General features: G+C 46.7%; 1 protein-coding gene across 9 annotated transcripts in view; it reads left to right on the forward strand.

The window, feature by feature from the left end:
• Positions 1–16,845, forward strand: part of ARSG (arylsulfatase G) — a 154,111-nt gene that overhangs the window by 65,197 nt on the left and 72,069 nt on the right. For all 9 annotated transcript variants that reach the window (XR_005195273.1, XM_017497343.2, XM_017497340.2 and 6 more), the window contains exon 3: positions 14,838–15,025. Coding sequence is in view for 8 of the 9 variants with exons in the window: in XM_017497343.2 (XP_017352832.1) it covers positions 14,838–15,025 (188 nt within the window). In the remaining variant the exon portion in view is untranslated. The remainder of the gene's footprint in view (positions 1–14,837; positions 15,026–16,845) is intronic.

Consider the following 16,845-nt stretch of genomic DNA (forward strand, 5'->3'; position numbering starts at 1 on the left):
TGAGACGGAGTTTCACTCATGTTACCCAGGCTGGAGTGCAATGGCGCGATCTCGGCTCACCGCAACCTCCGCCTCCTGGGTTCAGGCAATTCTCCTGCCTCAGCCTCCTCAGTAGCTGGGATTACAGGCACGCACCACCATGCCCAGCTAATTTTTTTTTTGTATTTTTAGTAGAGACGGGGTTTCACCATGTTGACCAGGATGGTCTCGACCTCTTGACCTCGTGATCCACCCGAGGAACTTTTCTACTTCCCATGTATGAATTTTAAAAACCTACTCTGCTAGATGCTTTGCTAATTACTTGATGTACATCATCTCACTGAATTCTTCAAATAACTTGGTGAGGTAGGTCCCGTTATGCCCATTTTGCAGAATAAGATAACTGAGGCTTAGATTGAGTTACTTGTCTAGTCTCACACTAGACAGAGTTGGGGCCGTATTTGACCTCAGGCTTGTTTTCCCATGCTTTTAACTTTCTTATCACTCTGCTTCCCGTAGCATTTTCTTTGTATTTTTCAGATAGAGTTCATCTTATTTTCTCTTATTATCTACATATGGCAGTTCTGCTAGGGTGTAAGCTCTTGGATGGAAAGGGGTGTATCTCCCCAGCTAGCTCTGTTGTGGCTGGTTGAATTAGACCAGAAGCTTGCAGGTGAAAAGTTTGAGATGGCAGGTGATATGCACGTGTTTTTTGGGAGGCAGAGAGATGAACAAAGGGAGGCATGTCCAGTGGTGCCTTCAGGTCCACATACCTGGTTGCTGGAGGGATGAAGTCATGGCACCTGCAGAAAACCCAGCTGAGGAAGCTGGTGTCCATGCAGACTATGGCTTTCCCACCAGACTGGAAGAAACAGGTCTCACCAAGTAGAGTGCAGGACCGGAGCTGCTGATGGTGGAGAAACAGTGTTCCTGAGGTCTGGAATTATACCCCAGGGCAGTGACGGGACTAGGCAGACACACCTCTGGTCTTGCGGAACTCTAACCTAGATAAGGGAGCCAGCAGCAGCAAGAAGACAAATCTCTGAACAAGATAGAGTCAGATATGATAAGGGTGAGGGACAATCTCGAACAGTGCTTCTGTGGGTGTCACTGGGTTAGGCAGACCTCCCCAGGAGGCGAAATGAGAGCTGAAGTCCAGCCGACCAGGACGGGCCAGCCCCGTGGAGACCAGAGCAGAGTGATCAGGATGGAGTGAAGGGCCTGAGGCCAGAGCCAGCTGGGGGTGTTCTAGAAAAAGCAACTCACCTTGGCTGGCTGGAGGGGAGAGAGCTTGGGGAGGAGGGGCTTGATGCCAAACAGAGTCCGGATCACCAGGGTGGCGACTTCCCACCTTTCCTGTGCCATGTCACACCTGGAAACTAACATTTGTGTCACTTTCCAAGATCCTCCACTAAGGCTGCCAGTGGAAAACTCTCCGCACTGTGCTGTAAGGGGACTTCTTTTCCCGGAGCTGGGCAGGGAACAGACGGAGCCCACATAGGACAGCTCTGGTGCCTCGAGTTGCCCCAGACCCCACCCGGCTGCCCCAGGGGCTGAGACAGAGCACAGTTTCAGAAAATCTGTGGCTCATTTGGGCCTAACTGCTCCAGCTCCCCTGCTGGGAAGCTGTGATAAAGGACCTGTAGACTGTGGTGACTTCGAATTTGCTTTGACTCATTTGCAGTAAGAACCCATGAAAGGGTTTCCAGCCAGGGACTAATTGCGGGGCCGTCTAATCTTTTGGCTTCCCTGGGCCATGTCGGAAGAAGAATTGTCTTGGGCCACATATAAAATACTCTAACATTAATGATAGCTGATAAGCTTAAAAAAATCACAGAAAAACTCAACGTTTTAAGGAAGTTTATGAATTTGTGCTGGGCTGCATGTGGGCCATGGGCTGTGGATTGGACAAGCTTGTACTCGTGCTAGTGATACACATTTTAAAGAGGCTGGGTGTGGTGGCTCACTCTTGTAATCTCAGCACTTTGGGAAGCCAAGGTGAGCTGTTTCCCAGCTAGCTTGAGATCATCTGCAGTCAGGAGTTTGGAGTTTGAGACCAACCAGGCTAACATGGTGAAACCCTGTCTCTACTAAAAATACAAAAATTAGCTGGACGTGGTGGTGTGCACCTGTAATCCCAGCTACTTGGGAGGCTGAGGCAGGAGAATTGCTTGAACCCGGGAGGCGGAGTTGCATTGAGCTGAGATGGTGCCACTGCACTCCAGCTGGGTAGCACAGTGAGACTCCATCAAAAAAAAAAAAAAAAAAAAAAAAAAGTTTAAAGATTCCTTTGGCTGCCCCATGGAAAATGAGAGGGGGGAATTGGAGACAGGAATTGGAAACGGGCGGGGGAGTAAGTAGAGCTGCCGCCTATAGCTGGGGAGACTGTACATTGCTTACCTCTGGACTGTGGTATGAATGGCGTCCCCTAGGATTGTTCAACATGATGGCCCTGGATACAAGACGGGTACAAGACGATGGTTGCTTGGACTAGGACATGAGCAGATACACGGAGATAAATTGATATATTCTGGATATATTTGGAAGTTGAGTTGATAGGACATGCTAATAATTTACCTGTGGAGAGGGAGAAGGGAATGAGAGCAGCCTCGGATTCCTGTGACCTGAGTGACAGGGTGGGGGTGCTCTTTACTGAGATAGGGAAGATTGGTATGGGAGTAGCTGGTATGTGGGGAAGAATCTAAAGAGGATCCAGATAAACTTGTGGAAACTTGTATTTTAGCAGAGGCAGGATTTCACTATGTTGCCCAGGCTGGTCTCGAACTCCTGAGCTCAGACAATCCACCCACCTTGGCCTCCTGAAGTGCTAGGATTACAGGCCTGAGCCACTGTGCCCAGCCTGACCCTGCATTTTCATATTTCACTGGGTTCCGTGAATTACAAAGCTGGTTCTGTTATGATGGATAAAGAGGTGACACCAGTAAGTTTGGGGCAGCGTGTATAGAGCTACAAATTCAGACCAAAGTGAAGCCAGGGGCAACAGAGGCTTATGCCTTAATGGAAGTGAAGTGCTTGGAAAAGTGCCTGGATTATAGTCATAATAACTCATAAGTGTCATAACTCATAAATGTCAGCTGTAAGAGTAAAAAGAGTTGTTATAAGGAACGTTTAGGAGTGTGAGCCAGGTGGGCCTTTGTGCTTCAGTCTCAGGAGGAAGAGAACAGAAAAAGCTGGATAGACATGAACACTTGGAGAGCAAAGGTGTGAGCAATAGCTAGAACTCGATTTGGATATGGAAGGGTAGCAGTTACTAGTTACCAGCCACATCAACGTCCCAGGCTTAGAAGTTTGGTGTCTGTGGTCCCAGTATGTGTGGCTGCCAGGGATGCTTTGAAAAAAACCTGTGGCTGGGAAGTTTTACCCAAGGTACCCAGCGATTGAGGGAAGAAAGCCTGCAGTGTTTCTTCCAGCCCCCCTTGCAGGGGACTGATGGTCAGGAAGGAAGAGCTGGCAGGGGTGGCGCCAGGAGCTCCCTGAGGCTCCAGAGGGAGGACCTCACCCAACGCGTGCAAACCCGCTGGTGCCTGTTGGCGCACACACCTTCCCTGCCCTCATTCTGTCAGACAGAGGGATCAGTGGCCAGCTTCCAAGACTGTGGTTTCAAGGCCACACGAGGCCTCCAGATGGGCAGGGCTGAGATCTCACACTGCGATTTCACTGCTCTCTGATGATGTCCCTTTGCCATTTGTCGCCTTGAAAAACAGCATCAGGGAATGAACCCATCTTCTGGGACTGAGGCCCAGGTCTCTTTAGCAAGCCTTGTCATCTGGTACAAAAGCAAAGAGGATAGTGGTGTCATCTAGTCAGCACACATTTGGTAGTGCCCCATTTATTCTTTGCTGTGCTAGGGACTTCATAGTGAACCAAACATTATCTTATGAGAGTAACAGACATTCTTCTGGCTCTGTATTGCTGAGCAACAAACGAGTCTCAATCTTAGGGTAATCAACAACCATTTTCTTTTTCTTAGAGCCCATGATTTTGTGGCAAGGAATTCAGGCACTCCTTGGTTGGGCAATTCTTTTCCACTTGGTGCTGACTGACGTCCCTCATGGAATGTAGCAAGCAGATGGTCAGGCTGGGAGGTCTGAAATGGCCTTGCTCTCATTTTGGACATCTCCACGGGGAAGGTCTGAGCTGGGGTCACTGGCCAGAGGACCTACAGATGGGCTCTGCAATGTGGTGGTCTCTGGGTGGTTCAGCTTCTTATATGGTGGCTCATAGAGTGTTTCCAGACAGGAAGTAGAAGCTGCCAGTCTTGTAAGGCCTGAGCCCAGAAAATGGCATAGGGTAACTTACTGCCACATTATTCTACTGATCAGTGCAGTCACAAAACCCACTCAGATTCAGGGGGAGGGGACATAAACCCCTACCTCTCAATGGGAGGCATGTCAAAGCATTTGTGGCTATCTTTCATTGATTGATTAATTGATTGATTGATTGATGGAGACAGAGTCTCCCTGTCTCCCTGGCTGGAGTGCAGTGGTGCCATCATGGTTCACTGCAGCCTCTAACTCCTGGGTTCAAGCAGTCCTCCAGCCTCAGCCCCCTAAGTAGCTGGGACTGCAGGCGTGTATCACCACACCTGGCTAATTTTTAAATATTTTGTAGAGACAGGAGTCTTCCTATATTGCCCAGGCTGGTCTCAAACTCCTGGACTCAAGCAATTATCACTGTTGTGGTTGAGTGTTATAAGAGATATGCTGAATGATATATAATTACATGGAGAAGGGGGACCCCGATTCTGTGCTGGCATGGGGGTGTGGCAGATAGGTTACAGGAGGAGAGATCAGGGAGGATTTCATCAAGGTGCTAACATTTGAACATTTGGTCTTCAAGACAGGTCAGGCCTTTATCTAGGCCTTGAAGGCAGCTGGGATTTCCCAATCAATGGAAGGTAGGATAGTGAGGAGAAAGACATTCCCAGTGGTGAGAACAGCATGTGCAAAGGCACAGATGCATGGGAGCAATGTGTTGTGTTGGGAGCATAAGATGTGCAGGGGTCAGCGGCGGCAGATAAGCCCAGAGAAGGAGGAAGAGCAAGATTGTGTTTTTGTTTTCTTTTTTTGAGATGGAGTCTCACTCTGCCACCTAGGCTGGAGTGCAATGGTGCGATCTTAGCTCACTGCAACCTCTGCCTCCCAGATTCAACCAGTTATCCTGCCTCAGCCTCCTGAATAGCTGGGACTGCAGACACCCACCACCAGCCCGGCTAACTTTTGTATTTTTAGTAGAGACGGGGTTTCACTATGTTGGCCAGGCTGGTCTCGAACTCCTGACCTCAGGTGATCCACCTGCCTCGGCCTCCCAAAGTGCTGGGATTACAGGGGTGAACCACTGCACCAGACATGTTTTTCAGTAAGGGATTGATATGATCAAATTTGCATTATAGAAAAACATTTGGGTTGGGCACTGACTCATACCTGTAATCTCAGCACTTTGGGAGGCCAAGGCGGGCAGAACACTTGAGGCCAGGAATTCGAGACCAACCTGGCTAATATGGCAAAAGCCCATCTCTATTAAAAATATAAAAATTAGCTGGGCATGGTGGCATACACCTGTAATCCCAGCTACTCAGGAAGCTGAAGTAGGAGAATCACTTGAACCCAGGAGACGGAGGTTGAAGTTAGCTGAGATTGCAGCCTCACTGCACTCCAGCCTTGGCAACAGAGCGAGACTGTGTCTTGAAAAAAAAAAAAGAAGAAAGAAAAAGAAAAATATTTATATTAGTGTGGAGGGTGACATGAGGTGACAGGAAGATTAGGCTTTTGTAATAACTTTGCCTCTAGCATTTAAGGACCTCTATGGAGGCCATGCTAGTGGGTGGCAGAGTGGAAAGGCAGGTCTGGAAGAATTGGTGGAACTTGGTGACCACTTGACAAGGAGAATGAGCGGGAGTGTAGCATCTAGGCAGGCCTGATGGGTTCTCTGCGGGGATGTGGGGTGGATGGTAGTGGCGTAGCTCCCTGGCTGGCAGTTGGGAGCAGGGTTTGGAGGGGAAGACACTGAGGGCAGTCCTGGATTATTGCATACAAGGGGCCAGGAAGAGATGTCCGGGATGGGAGCAGAGGGGTCTCCACATGAAGTCTGAGCTGGAAATACGGATTTGGGGATCATCAGCTTTTAGGCATTAGTTTAGAGTGGGGCTGTCTGAGACTTCCCAGAGTGTGTGAGTGGACTAGAAGTAAAAAAAAAAAAAAAAAAGGGCTATCATTCCAGCACTTTGGAAGGCTGAGGCGGGTGGATCACCTGAGGTCAGGCATTTGAGACCAGCCTGACTAACATGGTGAAACCCTATCTCTAATAAAAATACAAAAATTAGCCAGGCGTCGTGGCAGGTGCCTGTAATCTCAGCTGCTTGGGAGGCTGAGACAGGAGAATCACTTGAACCTGGGAGGCATATGTTGCTGTGAGTCAAGATCATGTCATTGAACTTCAGCCTGGGTGACAGAGCAAGACTCCATCCCAGAACAAAAACAAAACAACAATAACAACAACAACAGAGAGGGTTGGGGAGGGAGCCTGGGCACATCTAACATCTTAGAGATGGACAAAGGAAAACAGGCCCACAGCGGAGGGAGAACAGGAGCCATCAGGGAGGCCGAAGGAGGATGAAGACGAGTTTCCTAGAAGGCGAAGGAGGAAGGTTTCCAGAAGCAGGGCGCCGTCTGGATGATCATGACCCTGAACCGGCACCTGGTGATTAGGAAGCTAAGCAGCAATTTTTTTCTCCAAAAGCATGCATTCCTAGAATCCCGGCAAGCTTGCTCCCGGAAACTTCTGTCTTCAGGCAGGTCTCCGAGGAAAACCCCCAGGCATTCAGGTGCGTGGTTTTTCTCTAGATGGTTTTCAAGGTACAAAAACCTTGAAAAACCAGCTTCCCTGAATAGATCACTTCAGTGTTGTGTCATCTGATTACAGGAGGTCTTCCCCATGCCCAATTAGTGCTTTCCTTAGTTCACATCAAACTGTTTTTGAAGATGTGTGTGTGTGTGCGCATGTATGTGTGTTGTCTACATGTGTTTGTGTGTGTGTGTGTCCCACACCTGTCTTTGGATGGTTAAGCCTCACGGCCTCTTCTCATGCTCAGGCCAAATTCCTTTTTCTCTCCTCCCTTACATTAGGCCTGGGGGACTGGGCGTACTTTCCTCTCTACTTGAAAACTTCACTTTATCTCTTATGGGTTTCCTCCTTCCAAGATTAGCTGTGGAGTGGGTGAGTCTCCCCCGCCCCTTCCCTTCAACTTTCAAGACAAGTGCCTGGACTTCTTAGTAGAGGCAGCATGGATTAATGACACATGTATAGGATGCGGAATTGGACAGGCCTGAGTCCCAGGGTGTGCCCTTGGATACCTGACTGCAGGGTGCCACGGCCAGGAGCATGGACTGGATTTGCCTGGAAACAAATTGTGGCTCTACCCCTTCCAGCAGTGTAAGGCAAGGTCTTTCCTTTTCTTTTCTTTCATATGGAGTTTTGCTCTTGTTGTCCAGGCTGGAGTGCAATGGCGCGATCTTGGCTCATCGCAACCTCCGCCTCCTGGGCTCAAGTGATTCTTCTGCCTCAGTCTCCCGAGTAGCTGGGATTACAGGTGTGCACCACCATGTCCAGCTAATTTTGTATTTTTTTTAGTAGAGACAGGGTTTCTCCATGTTGGTCAGGCTGGTTTCGAACCCCCGACCTCAGGTGATCCACCCACCTCAGCCCCCCAAAGTGCTGGGATTACAGGCGTGAGTGACTGTGCCCAGCCAAGGCAAGGTCTTTAACCTCTCCCTGGCTTGTTTCTTCATCTATATATGAGAACCCTTATATTAGCCTATCCTAGGGCTCTCCCATGAGGGACACTTAATGCCATTAAATGACTTAGCACATGTAAAGTGCCATGTTCATAGTTCAAGCTAAAAAATGGCGGTATTAGTTGTAAAATGGAAATGACTTCTTTGGACTTTTGTTTGAAATGGAAATAGGAAGGTCGTTGAGGATAGGGACCTTTTCTTTGCCTCCTTAACGTGGATTACAGGGTCTACCCCTAGTAGCTGTTGCTGCTCAGTAAATATTTTTGGAGTGGATGAAATGATAAATGAACTCCTTTGTTATAAATCAGTAACTCTCTCCTCTGAAAACCTCCTGACAGCCAGCTTACCGGGCCAAGGCCCCTTCCTAAGAGGTTCTCTTTGGGACTTTTCCTCTCAGTCTGTAGGATTTGTTAAAAAAAAAATTCAAGTACTACATACATAACATAAAATTATCCACTTTGAACTGTTAAAATCAACTCAGTGACATTTAATATATTCATAATATTGTGCAACCACCACCTCCATCCAGTTTCAAAACATTCTCATCACTCCAAAAGAAAACCCTGAACCTATTTAAGCAGTGACTCCTCATTTCTCCCTTTCTCCAGCCCCTGGTACCCACCAGTCTGCATTCTGTCTCTATAATTGACCTATTCTGCATCTTTCATATTAATAGAATCATACAGTATGTGGCCTTTTGTACCTGTCTTCTTTCACACATGATGATGTATTTGGGGTTCAACTTTGTCATAGCATGTAACAGTACTCCAGTCCATTGTATGGGTATGTTACAATTTGTTTATTCAGTTCATCTACCAATGGGCATTTGAGTTGTTTCCACATGCGGGCTATTGTGAATAGAACTGCTGTGAACAGGCCTGGGTTAGTATTTGTTTGAGTACCTGATTTCAATTATTTTTGTGTAGTTTCTAGGAGTGGGATTGCTGGGCCATGTGATAATACTTTTTAAATGATTTTGTCTTATGATCTCTGGGCTAGAATGTAATTTTTTTTTTTTTTTTTTTGAGACAGAGTCTCGGCCTGTCACTCAGCTGAAGTGCAATGGCACAACCTCGGCTCACTGCAACCTCTGCCTCCCGGGTTCAAGCGATTCTCCTGCCTCAGCCTCCCGAGTAGCTGGGATTACAGGTGTGTGCCACCATGCCTGGCTAATTCTTTTATGTGTCTTCAATAGAAATGGGGTTTTACCACGTTGGCCAGGCTGGTCTTGAACTCCCGACCTTGTGATCTGCCCACCTCGGCTTCCCAAAGTGCTGTGATTATAGGCGTGAGCCACCACGCCTGGCTGTAATTTCTTTATCTAAAGGAAAGAGACAACAAAAGAAAGAAGAGAAAAGGAAGCGATCTACTTTGTCCATTGCAGACATCATTGCTATCCAGGGCCATCACCTTGGCAGAGGCCAAGGTGGTACAGGGCACAGTCTGCAATACTGACTTCCCTGCTCACTGTAACCATACAGAAGGCATCTCCATGGGGCATCTTTGAGGGGTGTGAACACATTGGAAACTCATAGGGCACCAAGTATGGTGGTTTATGCCTGTGATTATAGTACTCTGGGAAGCTGAGGTGGGTGGATCGCTTAAGCCCGGAGTTCAAGACCAGCCTGAGCAACATGGCGCAACCCTGTCTCTACAAAAATACAAAAATCAGTTGGGGATGGGGGCATACGTCTGTAGTCCCAGCTACTCAGAAGGCTGAGATGGGATGATGCTGGGCCCCTGACCACCCCCTCTGTCATTGCCCTGTTCATTATAGAATCCAGACCTTATAATTTTAAAAACTTTTTAATATGAAATACTTCAAACCTAAAGAAAAATTGAAAGAATAGTAAAATAAACATCAGCATACTCCTCCGTTTTTAAAATGCTGCTGTTTTTGCTTATATTTGCTCCATCTATAAACATTTTTTCTCTGAATTATTTACAGGATACAAACCTCGTGACCATTATAAATACTACAGTATGCATCTCTTAATAATATTCTTGGCCAAGCTTGGTAGCCCATGCCTGTAATCCTAACACTTTGGGAGGCCAAGGCGAGAGATTGCTTGAGCTCAGGAGTTTGACACCAGCCTGGGTAATGTAGTGAGACTCCATCTCTATAATTAAAAAAAAAAAAAAAGATTAAAAATAAAAAAGAGGGGCCAGGCGTGGTGGCTCATGCTTGTAATCTCAGCACTTTGGGAGGACGAGGCAGATGGATCACCTGAGGTCAGGAGTCCGAGTCCAGCCTGACCAACATGGTGAAACCAAGTCTCTACTAAAAATACAAAAATTAGCTGGGGATGGTGGTGAATGCCTGTAATCCCAGCTACTCTGGAAGCTGAGGCAAGAGAATTGCTTGAACCTGGGAGGGGGAGGTTGCAGGGAGTGGAGATCGTGCCACTGTACTCCAGCCTGGGTGACAGAGCGAGACTCTGTCTCAAAATAAATAAATAAAATAAAATAGAGGAAGAATATTCTCCCATATACCTATAATAATATGATTATACACAGAAAATGAACAAAAATTCCCTGATATCTTACATTGAGTCTGTATTAAAATCCCCTTAAATAGCCCGAAATGTGCTGTCAGTTTATTTGAATTGCTGGCCAGTCAAGGATCACATATTCCATGTGGTTTTGTCCTTTCATGTCCTTTAATATGAGTTACTACCCACCCCAATCCCATTTTATCCCATGATACTGACTTCTTTTTTTTGGGGGTGGGGGACGGAGTTTCGCTCTTGTTACCCAGGCTGGAGTACAATGGCGCGATCTCAGCTCACCGCAACCTCCGCCTCCTGGGTTCAGGCAATTCTGCCTCAGCCTCCTGAGTAGCTGGGATTACAGGCACGCGCCACCATGCCCAGCTAATTTTTTGTATTTTTAGTAGAGACGGGGTTTCACTGTGTTGACCAGGATGGTCTCGATCTCTTGACCTCGTGATCCACCCGCCTCGGCCTCCCAAAGTGCTGGGATTACAGGCTTGAGCCACCGCGCCCGGCCAGATACTGACTTCTTGAAGAGACTAGAGCCGTTGTCTTGTAGAATATCTAGATACTGGTTTGTTAAATTATTTCCTTGCGGTGTCATTTAATTTGTTTTTCTATGAAGCTCTGTTTCCTGTAACCTGGAAATTAGATCTAGAAGTTTGATTAGTTTCAGGGTAAATGCTTTTGGCAAGAATCCTTGGTTTTATAAACTTCATCTTGCAACGCATCAGGAGATGTACAAGGTCAGGGTACCTGATGTGCGTGACACTAAACTTAATCATTTTATAAGGTGAGGATCACCAGCTCTGTCCAATTTATGACGCTCCGAGGCTGACACTGTGAACAAGCGCTCCCAACACACCCACTGATCATCAGTTATTAGCTGGGGGATGGGTGGGCTTGGCTGCCCCAAAAGAGAAAAAAATAGATGAGGTTGGGTTGGGTGAGGTGGAGGTGGAGTTGCAAAAATGGTGATTTCCTAAGGCTGCCATCCCTTCTCTGCGTCCAGCTGCCTGCCATGCTTCGGTAAAGGAGTGCTTTCCCTCATCACCTAGTGATGAGTGTGGCCATTCTAAAGTGTCAAGACGAATGTTTAATTACGAATTTTTAGGGTGTGGAGTTGGCATAACATTCTTTTCTAATGGCAAGTGAATTTTTCTGAGTGTCAGTATGGACTAATGGATTTTTATTTATTCATTGCTTACAATCAATTACACTAATTCTTTTTTTTTTTGAGACTGAGTCTCCCTCTGTCTCCCAGGCTAGAGCACAGTGGTGCGATCTCACCTCACTGCAACCTCTGCCTCCCAGGTTCAAGAGCTTCTTGTGCTTCAGCCTCCTGAGTAGCTGGAATTACAGACGTGTGCCACCATGTCCCGCTGATTTTTTGTAGTTTTAGCACAGACAGCATTTCGACATGTTGGCCAGGCTGGTCTCAAAGTCCTGGCCTTAAGTGATCCATCTGCCTCAGCCTCCCAAAGTGCTGGGATCACAGGTGTGAGCTACCACGCCAGGCCTAATTGTTCTTTTTGATGCCCACATTGTCCCAAGTTTGGCCAGCAGGAGCCCCTCGAAGCTGGCTCTTGGGGCTTTGCTTCCTGGTACACGCAGATGTCTCAGGCTCCCCTGGTACTTATTCCTCAAATCTGGAATTAACCATTTCTCCAAGGAGATCCGATTCCTTTTATTGCAGGATGGTGTAAGGTATCATTCCTTTTAAAGCAATGATAGGGGTGTCACATGCTCATTGCTACCGGGGTGTCAATGATTCTAGGCCCTTTCGGCAGATAGTAGCTAGGAAATACATATTTTTAAAAATCATGAGTTCATAATGACTTCTATATTAATTTTAACATTACAGGTTTTTTATTATCTTCTTTTATTTTCTATCTTTACCTTTTGCACTGGAAATCTTGGTTACTGATTAGGAACATTAATATAATCACTTGTTTGCTTTACTCTACCATATCACGTAAAATAGTTTGAAAATCCTGAACCCAATGTTGCTACCAATGGAACAGCTACTGAGTAAAGTTTAAGCTTTTTTTTTTTTTGTGGTTCTCTTTGTCCTTACATTATATCCCACTAATGTTGGACGGCCAGAACACTGGGTGCTAATATTACTTGAAATGAATCTTTCCTCTGTGTGGTCATATTCCTGTTTGTTATATGGTTGGATTTGTTTGTTTCAGTGTTTTGTTCATTTTTTAATTATAGGGTCTGCTTTTTTTCCCCTTGTGATTTAATTGTACTTTTTGACCATATCAAACATTTACAAGGTGCAAAAGTCAAACTGTTTAACAACATATTCCAGAGAATCTTGCTTTCCCCCTCCACGTACCATTTCTCCCTCCCTTTTTGAGAAATCATTCTTTCATTAGCTTCTAGTGTATCCTTTCAGTGTTTCCTTTTGCAAAAATAAGAATATTCTGCTGTTCCTCCACCAGGAATGTCTGTCCTTGTGATTTTTGAAGTGTTCATAACACTCCCATCTTTTCGATTGATTCCAACCCCTGTGCCACTTCCTCTGTAGCGATTTCTCTAATCCTTGGACCATCATCAAGTCCTCTCTCCTTTTCTCAATCCTAGAGCATTCCTGATTTCCATTTCCTGCGCTCTATCCATCTATTTGGGGGTCTTCATTATATGCCATTGTGCATTGTTGTGATTTAAATTTGCTTATGTCTTATCTCTCAGTGTCTTGTTTCTGCCTGTTCCTTGAGGGTGGGATAATGGTTAGACTTCTTTTGTATTTCTCCACAATGTCTAAAAAAAGCCTGGGAATACAGTAATAGGTAATAGATTTGGTCAATTCTTTTAAAAAAATTTTTGACACAGACTCTTCCTCTGTTGCTCAGACTGGAGTACAGTGGCACGATCTTGGCTTACTGCAACCTCTGATCCCTGGGTTCAAGTGATTCTCCTGCCTCAGCCTCCTGAGTAGCTGGGATTATAGGTGTGCACCAGCATGCCTGGCTAATTTTTGTATTTTTAGTAGAGATGGGGCTTCACCACCTTGGCCAGGCTGGTCTCGGACTCCTGACCTCAGGGGACCCACCCACCTTAGCCTCCCAAAGTGCTGGGATTAAAGGAGTGAGCCACCATGCCAGACCTCAGTGGATTCTGGTTATTGATAATGTTCCATAAAGCCACTGTGAGTAATGAAAATTAGGAATACTGACTCTTTTGCTTCTAGGGAGAATATGGGGTTAGCTTCCTGTGAGCATCTAGTCACAAAATTTTCATTCACTAATTAAATTAATACGTAACTGTGTTTTGTGAATGTTTCTGTGTAAATACATCTTAATATATATATAATTTTTTTATTTTGAGATGGAATCTTGCTCTGTTGCCCAGGCTGGAGTGCAGTGGCATGATCTCGGCTCACCATAGCCTCTGCCACCTGGGTTGAAGCGATTCTTCTGCCTCGGCATCCCGAGTAGCTGGGGTTATAGGCACCCAACACCATACCCAGCTAATTTTTTTAAAAAACGTTTTTTGTAGAGACGGGGTTTCACCATGTTGGCCAGGCTGGTCTCGAACTACTGACCTCAAGTGATCCACCCACCTCGGCCACCCAAAGTGCTGAGATTACAGGCACGAGCCATGGTGCCTGGCCTTAACACATACATTTTCTCTGTAAGGCTCATCAAAGCCTTTGAGTGCTTAGGAACACTGCACAGCACTTAGGCACTACATCTGGGGGCCATTTTCCACAGTGAAACCACTGACATGAAACACAAAAATGCAAAGCCATGGCTCTAAATAGACTGTGTGGACATTTGTTTACAGCATGATATGAGAGCTGAAACCAGAAGGGAGAGGGTCACCTTGTTCAGTGTCTACTGAGAACGTGTGCATCAAAGCAACACAAACTTTTTGCAGGTCTGCCCATATCCGTGAATGATCCTAAATGGCCTCAAGTCTTGATTTTGGGATTAAAAAACTACAGCGTTAGTAAGTAGGCACACTGGAAATGTGGAACCTTTGAATAAATAAGATTGACTGAATTCGTTGGATTAAATCCATTTGAATGGGTTGTATAATGCTGGACTACTTGTGTTACTTCTCTGGGTTTCATTTTCCTGAAACCCAGAAATCCTATTTCCTTTTTTTTTTTGAGATGGAGTCTTGTTCTGTCACCCAGGCTGGAGTGCAGTGGTGCAATCTTGACTCACCACAACCTCTGCTTCCCAGGTTCAAGCGATTCTCCTGCCTCAGCCTCCTGAGTAGCTGGGATACAGGCATGGGCCACTATGCCCAGCTAATTTTTATATTTTTAGTAGGGATGGGGTTTCACCATGTTGGCCAGGCTGGTCTTGAACTCCTGACCTCAGGTGATCCTCCCACCTCGGCCTCCCAAAGTGCTGGGATTACAGGTGTGAGCCACCACGCACGGCCAGAAATCTCATTTTCTGACCTGTCCCATGACTGGGTGATCTTTGATCTTTGAGCACTGGCATCCCAGGAACTGCATGGGCATTGCCTTTTCTCTTGCTCTCGCCTCCTGTGATTGGTGTGGAACTGACCACTGTTCCTTTCCGTGTAGGTTTGTGGATTTCCATGCAGCTGCCTCCACCTGCTCGCCCTCCCGGGCTTCCTTGCTCACTGGCCGGCTTGGCCTTCGCAATGGAGTCACGCACAACTTTGCAGTCACCTCTGTGGGAGGCCTTCCACTCAACGAGACCACCTTGGCCGAGGTGCTGCAGCAGGCGGGTTACGTCACTGGGATGATAGGTAATTCTGGGCGCCGTCAGCCTGTTGCATTTCCTGCAGTGGCAGCTGCCTTGTGTTTGCAAATCCCCAACATGCTGCCTGTCTGCTTTCCTGTTCATGTCTGCTGTGTGAGTTAGGGATGCTCTCAGCTATGAGGAACTGAAAAGACCTAACAGTGGATTAAAACATGCATGGAGCTATTTTCCTTCCATCACAGCAAGTTTCCAAGTAAGTGGTTGCTTTCATTAGCTCAGTTGCTCAAAGATGCTGCCGGGAGCCAGGTGCTGTCACTCTGCCATCCTTAGCATGTTGGTGTTTGGTGTTTGTTCTCATGCTTGCTGCCTCTTGACTGCCATTCAGTAACTTCAGGCCCCTGAACCAGGATTTGGCTAAAGGAAGGAAGAAGAGAAGGGAGGAGGCTCAGCTCCGATCCCACCCCAAGATTTGCACTTACATCTTATTGGCTAGAGCTGGGTCTTTTGGCCACGCCTCGCTGCTGCACTCCCAGATTGAGAAACTGGGGACAGCAGTGACTGACTTGAACTTGGGCATGCTAATCTTCCACACTTTGAACAATGCCACAGTTTTATTAGCAGGATACATGGGGCATGGGCATTGGTGGGAGACCAGCAGCATCTGCCACATTGTCCAATGACTTCCCCTCCTTTAAAACAGTTTTTTTTAAAGGCATCTCTTACTCAGCATTTATGATGTGCTAGGCACTGGGTTAAATGTTTATTGGAGTGAAGATTATTATTTCCCCCATTGTATTGGCAAGAGAACTGAGTTTCAGGCTGGTGAAGAGACGTTGTCTAATCTGGAATGGTGGAGGCCAGGTCTAGACAGGTAGATCTGTTCCCAGCCTTGCCCTGATGCCCTGCCTCACTGCCGATCTCCCCTCCAGGAACCAAGACAACCCAGTATTCCCAGAAGCATCCTCAGCTGCCTGCGTTTGTTAGCCTAACTCTCAAAGAGCTGGACCCTTTGGGATCCCTGCCTCTCTCCACCATACAGGAAATTGCAAGGGAGGGTGCGACCACAAGTGGTTGGCCCTTGTGTGTCTTCGGTGTCTGAACCATGTGAACCTGTAGGAGGTTATTCCACCCAGGGCTGGTGCGTCTGGTATTGGTCCTCTTGTCCCACTCTGGGTTAAAGAGCCCGACATCCTTCTACGGTTGCTCAACCTGGAATACAGCATTCCTTATCTCAGGAGGGGATGTCCCAGGCTGTAGGAGAGACCAATTAAGGTGCAAACCTTCTCTTTTTCCAATCCCTTTCTTTCCATACCCCAAGGAGTCATTATGTTAACAACATCAACACCAAGACACCATTTGTGAAACTCCCACTGTGGGCTGACTTTCCCAACTAGGCCAGTTACATGTGTCCGTGTAAACCTCACAGCCGGCTGAACGAGGTGGCTCACACCTGTAATCCCAGCACTTAAAGAGGCTGAGGTGGGAGGATCCCTTAAGCCCAGGAGTTCGAGACCCACCTGGGCCATAGTGAGACCCTGTATCTAAACATAAATAAATAAATAATAAACCTCATAGCCAGGAAGGGTTTGGTCCCAGGGCAGTCCCAGACTCAGTCCTTACACTGCAGTAGGGGGCCTGGCTTCTCCTGGAGCTGGATTTGTTCTCATGCCCCTCTCTCTTCATGAATTTAAACTCTAAGTAACCAATTGTTTGCAGCTTGACTGTTTAGCTGCCGTTCCTTACCCCTTACCACTCACGATACCTTTTGCATGTCTTGGACAGGATATTTAAGCATACCCACCTGTTGAAATTATGAAATAAAGCACACTTTTATGAAAAAATTAAAGACCCATCAAAGGAATATAA

Source organism: Cebus imitator, unplaced genomic scaffold (assembly GCF_001604975.1).
Source record: "Cebus imitator isolate Cc_AM_T3 unplaced genomic scaffold, Cebus_imitator-1.0 Scaffold229, whole genome shotgun sequence".
Classification (NCBI taxonomy): Eukaryota; Metazoa; Chordata; class Mammalia; order Primates; family Cebidae; genus Cebus; species Cebus imitator.